At 37.4% G+C, this 6,962-nt stretch overlaps 1 protein-coding gene across 1 annotated transcript in view; it reads right to left on the bottom strand.

Moving 5' to 3' along the window:
* Window positions 1-2,182: 2,182 nt before the first annotated feature.
* The window catches only part of LOC126100727 (midasin-like), a 426,770-nt gene continuing 421,990 nt past the window's right edge, over window positions 2,183-6,962 (bottom strand). The window contains exon 36 of the mRNA XM_049911346.1: window positions 2,183-3,200. Coding sequence (XP_049767303.1) covers window positions 3,021-3,200 — 180 coding nt within the window. The 3' untranslated portion in view covers window positions 2,183-3,020. The remainder of the gene's footprint in view (window positions 3,201-6,962) is intronic.

Below are 6,962 nucleotides of genomic sequence, written 5' to 3'. Positions count from 1 at the left end.
TTTTAAGTATGCATGTCTGCCACTTAACACCTCCCCTATGTGGTGAGTAGCAATCCATCCTGATCCATAGTGTTGTATAAGATCTCTGGTGTGAATCTTCAGGTTTTGGCGGCACAAAGACTGTTCCATTAAGTTTTGGGTGTGCAGCCGCAAGAAATCTCTTTCTTCTTTTAATATTTTGGCTGTATAACGTGCAGCCAAAATATTAAAAGAAGAAGGAGATTTCTTGCGGCTGCACACCCAAAACTTAATGGAACAAGATCTCTGGTATTCCTGCTTTTCCGTGTGTATACATTATGAAAACACTTGTGGCCTTTGATATAAAGGTAATAAGTGAGGATAATGTACTCAAAAAATATCTGTAATATTCAGGACCAGGGGACCCATATGAAACTCTTGCACTTTTATAGTTTTAAATAATGACTGTATTTGGAATAAGTGCAGTCATTGGGAAGGAAAGGAGCTAATGTATGCATCACAATACACATCCTTAGGCCAAATAATTTACTTTAACAACAAAACGGAAAAATAAATAAAACGAAGAGTTTCCTTAGCTTGGAAAGCTTTCTGGGCCTTAAAGTTCATATCGCTAGACAGAACCCTAAATAGGAGGCTCAAAATGGAGGCACTCAAAAGCTGCATTTTCCCAGTGTTGTTATATGGATGTCAGACATGGGCTCTCAAAGCCAAAGAGAGAAACACACTACAGGTATGCCAAATGAAAGAAGAAGAAGATACTTGGCGTCTCTCTGAAAGACAGAATACTGAACACCTCGATACACAAGATGTCAGCAACAACAGACATAGCACAACAGGTTGCGAAGATCGAATGGAAATGGGGCGCCCACGTGGTGAGGATGCAGGACGACAGATGAACGGCACAAGATACCACATCGGCAAGAGACTCCCAGGAAGACCGAGACGCAAATGGTCGGACTTATTCAGAAAACAAACAGGAAGACAGTGGACCTGCATAGCCAGAAATAGAAAGGAGTGGAAAGAACTAGAACTGAAAATAAGTGATCAAGTGTAATTCAATGTGTAGTGTGCGTTAAGTGCGGTACTCTTACGTGGACTAGCTCACTGCGTGAGTCTTTAAAAGCAACCACCACTACTTGTAGGAGGCCTTTGCCCTCAACGGGAGAACACAGGCTATTTTCATTCATTCATTGATTGGGAATAAGTGTGAATAAGTGTAGTCACTGGGTATAAGAATAGTTGTGGGGATGAAGAGAAAACATTTTTAAAAATGAACTGAATGAAGTGAAGTAATAATCATGAATATCTATGACAATGCTGAATACAAATTATACAGTTAATAAGGACTTTAAAACAAATAAAATTATATTTGTAATAAGGCAACAAGAAACAGAAGTCTCTTATCCATTATTAATAAGTTAGCTTAGTAAAATATACACATGAAGCTGGGATCCATGATGCCCTTTTGCCTGTGACAGTTAAAAGTCTCTTTTATGTTAACATGTTCCACAAATAGTAAGTTTTAGTGCAAAATCAGTATGCAATGTCAGACGCCAGTTAGAAAACCTTTCTTACAATACTTCATTCATTCCTGCAAATGTTGGGGGAAAAAAGATCACTATGGCAGGCAAAAAACATAAATTTGATCCAAACCAACACTACCCTGTGCCAGAGAGATACTTTCTACACGGAAGTTAAGCTTTATGACATAGTTTGTGAAAACATAAAAGCAAATACTGAGGTCTAAACATTTGGAAAATCTTTAAAGTTATATTACGGCATTTCACTTGACTGAAGAAGATTTAAATGGGGGAAGTAGAGTATATAAATGAGAATGATTTGTAATTTAAACATGGATACACAGAAATGTCAATTCTGCAGAACTTACTCTCTCTCTCTCTTCCAATGTCTTATGCACAAGCTCCTATATAAAGGAACACTGCTCGATTCCGAGGCAGAGGTCTGATCTGCAGCTGGGCATCTCTTGTGCGTTCTTTATTGATATTCCTGTGTCACCAGCAGAACAACACCACAGGTGGTAAGTGGGACCCACAGCCCATGTCCAGCTTTGCAGTAGGCTATGCCTCGCATTTGCAACACAGTGTCATGCACCACAATATAGGGATGAGAATGTGTTCAAAAGATGATGTTATAATAAAGAACATATACAAATATTTTATTCACAAAATCATACATCATTTGATTCACATGTACAGAACTATAAAACAATCAACAAAAATAAATTTACATGAACCAAAAATACACAGTACATGGTGATAAAGTAGTATCAGAGTGCAAAGACAGGAACACCAATCCTTGATAAAAATAAATTAATGAATTAATGTTCTCTTTCATATTTAGCACTCACAATACAGTAATTAATTGGTACAAAAGTAATCTACTAGCAGTCTTCAAAATTGGTACAAAAAAAAAAAAATCAACAAGTACAGTAGGAGCTTATTCACATTTTGTCGTGTTACACACAACAAATTTGGAGTGAAACTCAATTTTGGCATCATAACAACAACATAATAAAATAAAAAATCTCTAAGGAACAGAACCACAATAACTCATTTAAATTTCATTTGATTGAGTGTGGAACAGAACATGAGTCAAAATGTATTTTTGCATGATACAATAAAAAGCTCTCTCTAGACCTTATACTGGAAGAGGAGGAAAAAGCAATACTGGTACATTCTGACACTTACAAACTCATTTATTACTCTAAAAGGAAAGTGAAAAAAAGAAGACTTCATAATGCGATCACTGTTGTGATTAAAATTCTCCAAAAATATTTGGAGTTTACATCTCAATACTTCACAGAAAAGTCTGCTACCACTGTAACTGCATTCCATGTCAGTCCTTATTTGGAATTTACTGAACACATACATGCACATTAAAATACAAAATACTGCAGGGTTGCATTACCTTTGTTATATGTAAAATCACTTGTGGTGACATATTTAATGCAATAAACCACAGATTAGTTACAGAATACAAAACAGGAACCATTAAGAGCATAAATGCAAGAACAACCACCTCTAACTATCAATTGTTACAACTAATTCAAACCACTGCCTCAGGGCATCACTAAGAACTGCCGGAAGAGCACTAACATCTCGAAGCACTACGTAGAATGGAAATGGAAAGTCATCCATGTACGATGTGAATTTAACTTTCCCGCCAGTGAAGTCAGTATTTCGCACATCCAAAATTGATGTCTGAAACACAGATGCAAACACACCACTCTCAGATAAAGCAAATAAATAACTGCTCTGGCATATGTTTATAGCCACAACTAAAAATTAATTGCAACACACAGCGAAAACTAAATAAATGTATCCATAAAACAAACAAATTTTGCCTGCAAGTTAGAGGAGCAAAAGAAAACACCATCTGTAAATAACAAAGCACCTACGGAAACAAGACTTTCACATTTCTTACATTTAGTCAGTTTCTTGTGAATGCAATGCAACTTACACTGTCGACACTTCACTATATGTATCTCTCAGTTTTCAAACTTAATACAAGGTCTGCTTTTATATAGTGACTGTTGTCTGCAGCTTTTTTCTCCTTACTCACCAAAGCCTTGGCAATGATAGATTAGAGATTAGTGCACCATAATAAATCTACAGAAGGGTTAAGACAGAGCTTAAAAATTATGACTGGAGTGAAGTTAACAATGGATATTTGTACATCCAATGGGGTCCACAGTTTAAACAAATTTTCTGAACAATGATAATCTGCTGTTCTGGCTGTAATTGGTCGGATTTTCAATGTTCCTTTACTTGCGGAATATTCTGTCAGTACTTGGAGGGACATAGACATATTACAAATTGACATGCAGAAATTGATGTACCACAATAATATTTATTTAACAGTTCACTGTGAACCAGCTTTCAGCATTCTAGCCATCCTCAGAAAACTTGAGACTAACAGATAGTCCACACAACATCAGCAAAAGTTTAAAGCTGCACAAATAATGATTTTCCGAAGATATATGATGTTATACAAGCATACATCTACACAAATCACAGGCTTGGCAAAATTCACATAGAAGAACAAATGAATCTTATATTACTTTAACCATAAGGATTAAAAGTAAATGAATTACAAGATAAAAAACAGTACACAAGTGAGTACTGGCACAGACTATTATGTAACACGGAGAAAATAATTGCTGACTGTGAGGAAGAGGGAGCAGGGAAAGGGAACAGCCTTATGGCGAAGGAAATATTAATTGGTTGTTGCTACTTTAGAAGGGCACATAATTGAACTGTATGTACTTCCGCTATGGGTGACATCACATTTAATATCATAAGAATAACATTCATTCAGAGCATGCTCAGCAAATACGGAATCATACTTTTTCAGTCTTCAACTCCTTTCCTGTTCAGTAAGAGACCCAGTCTGCTCATTGCAGATGGGACACAGTATCCGGAGACGACAGTGGCCACCTGCGTGTGACGCCTGCGTGCAGGTGGGTACCCTCCCTCTGATGGAGGTCTTTGTCCTAAAGAGTAATGTGGCAGGGCTGCAGTGTATCCTAATTTGTAACTTAAAACTGCCATGTAAAAGGTCAGTATGTTGCCACAGTTTACACTGAAGGAGTGTGCCATAATTCTAAAACTGACTCGTTCCACATCACAGGGAGAGCTTGCAAATACGATCCGTGGAATGCGCAAATAACTGAACTAAACAGAAATGGAACAGATATACTCAGATGGATCCGAGTGAATATCATGCGACAGTAGGGGCACAATATATGTGAACATATGGAAAAAGAGGAAAAAGTCCCAAGCCACAGACCAATTACACAGAGTAATTCTTCAGTACTGTACTTCATTAATGGACTAGGGAACATACAAGATAACAGATCTGACAGTGCACAGGGCCCCAACAGTAAATGTTTAGACTCATTTAAGCATTAGAAATGGCAATAATAATACCCACTAGAAACAACTGGGAACTATTAGATGTAGAGGTTTCACTATTTATTTCATCTCGGGTAGTTCTGATCGAAGAGCACTTCAAAGTTGCTGACGTCCAGCTATGGTCTGATCCTCACAGTAACAATCAGAACAGGAGGACATATTGCAACAGCACTTGATAATTTAATACTAAAACCAAGCATCTTTCATAAACTAGATGTGATAATGAACAGTTTTTCTGATCATCTGTCAATTTTGCTAAGAATTTCAAAGAATCTAAATGCTTACTCAAGTCACACTACTCATCGAGTATTTACTGCATGAATAATTAGATGACTGTTACCGAGAACACGAGGTAGATGACAAATTTTGTTATTTACTAAAAATATTCTTAGAGCATATGAATTCAGTCTTCCTTTACAACAGGAAGGAACATTTACAGTAAAAACCAAGCAAAAGGGTGGCTAACATATGGAATCAACGTGTTTTAGTCCAAAAATGAGAACTTTATTTAATGTAGACAACTAGCCCTAATCAATAACTTGTGAATAGATTAACTCTAATCATAAACTGTCACAGCCTTATGATCATTTATGGTAACTGAATCGAAGAGTCTGATTAGTTTGCCAACAGGAGATGAAGAAATCGGCCACATCAATCTGTTCTCTAATAAAGTTCAAGGTCATCTTACTATACTTTACTGAAGTAGCCTGCAGTGGCTGTTTTTGCCTGTTAATGACTTGTCTCAGTCTTCATCCCTGAATGCTCTCCTTCAAATTGTGATTTATGGCACACAATGTGACAATGAAAGAACTATGCTAAGAAGAAACTTACTTCTTATGAGGCTGCTGTTCGAGGACTACTCCTTGATTCATATTTTACATTTCCGTTTCCAAAAAGGCCATAATGTGCAACTATAAAAAATGTTTCATAATCCTACAGAGCAGTTGTAATCACAGTTGTGAATATGGACAACCACTGGCTTTATAACAGAATGACAACAACGAAAATCTGTGCTGGAGCAGGACTTCAACTTGGATTTCCCCCTTATTGTGAGCGGTTGCCTTACCAACAGGCTATCTGGGCACACTTCGCGGCCAGATCCAAACACCCACATGTCCATGTGAGTACAACCTGCACCCGTACAGCCATCACGTATATTCCTGAACAGGGGAGACACTTCAACTGAAAGTCGCTTGCTCGCTAAATGCGATATTGCAGTACCTCTGTTCTTCAGAAGTGAGATAGTGTTCCTTCGGACGTGCATGGATGTCCAAAGGAATAGGTACTGCGGTGACTTCAGCCATTATGAAATACATGAAATGTGTTCACGGTTGCGAGTGTGGATAACCATCCGCTGTGTAATGGAATGACCTTAGCAGTAGGCTATATGAGCATGCTTCATGGCCAGATTCAAACTTCCATAGGGCGTTGACAGACACATGGTTGACAACATATGAAAGTCAGATCTGGTCATGAAGTGTGCTCGGATAGCCTAATGGTAAGGCAACTACTCGCAATAAGCAGGAAATCTGGGTTTAAGTCCCAGTCCAGCACTTTTTTTTTTTTTTTTTTTTTTGGACAAGCATACCAGAGGAACATAGCATATTACTTCTGAACAACACAGGCACTGCAATGTTGTAGCTTGAGATCTGACAACTCTTCTTCAAAATAAAAATAACCCGTGACTCTTTCTAGTCAATTGTAATCCTTCACTGCTCTGGTTAAATACAATACAATGTTGCAGGAAGGTAAGAAAATTCTTTAACGTAATCTACATTCAAATTTAAGGGTACAGCAGTATTTTGTTTATTAGCAATTTAAGTTGACTTTCTATTCCACTTTCACAAGAGAACTACCCATTTCAGAAATCTGTTTTTCAAACACAATACTTTCAGACATACGAGGGTTGGAACTTAAAATGTGGCAACTATTTATTCACAACCGATATAAAAGAGTTACACGTTTGCATCCGTTACTGTCCTTCAAAGTAGTCACCAGCATTGTGTAGAACCCGTTACCAGTGATGTGGAAGGTTTTTTTTTTTTTTTT

Source organism: Schistocerca cancellata, chromosome 9, assembly GCF_023864275.1.
Source record: "Schistocerca cancellata isolate TAMUIC-IGC-003103 chromosome 9, iqSchCanc2.1, whole genome shotgun sequence".
NCBI lineage: Eukaryota > Metazoa > Arthropoda > Insecta > Orthoptera > Acrididae > Schistocerca > Schistocerca cancellata.
Note: the sequence above shows the minus strand (reverse complement) of the source record. Positions and strands in the feature narration are given on the sequence as shown.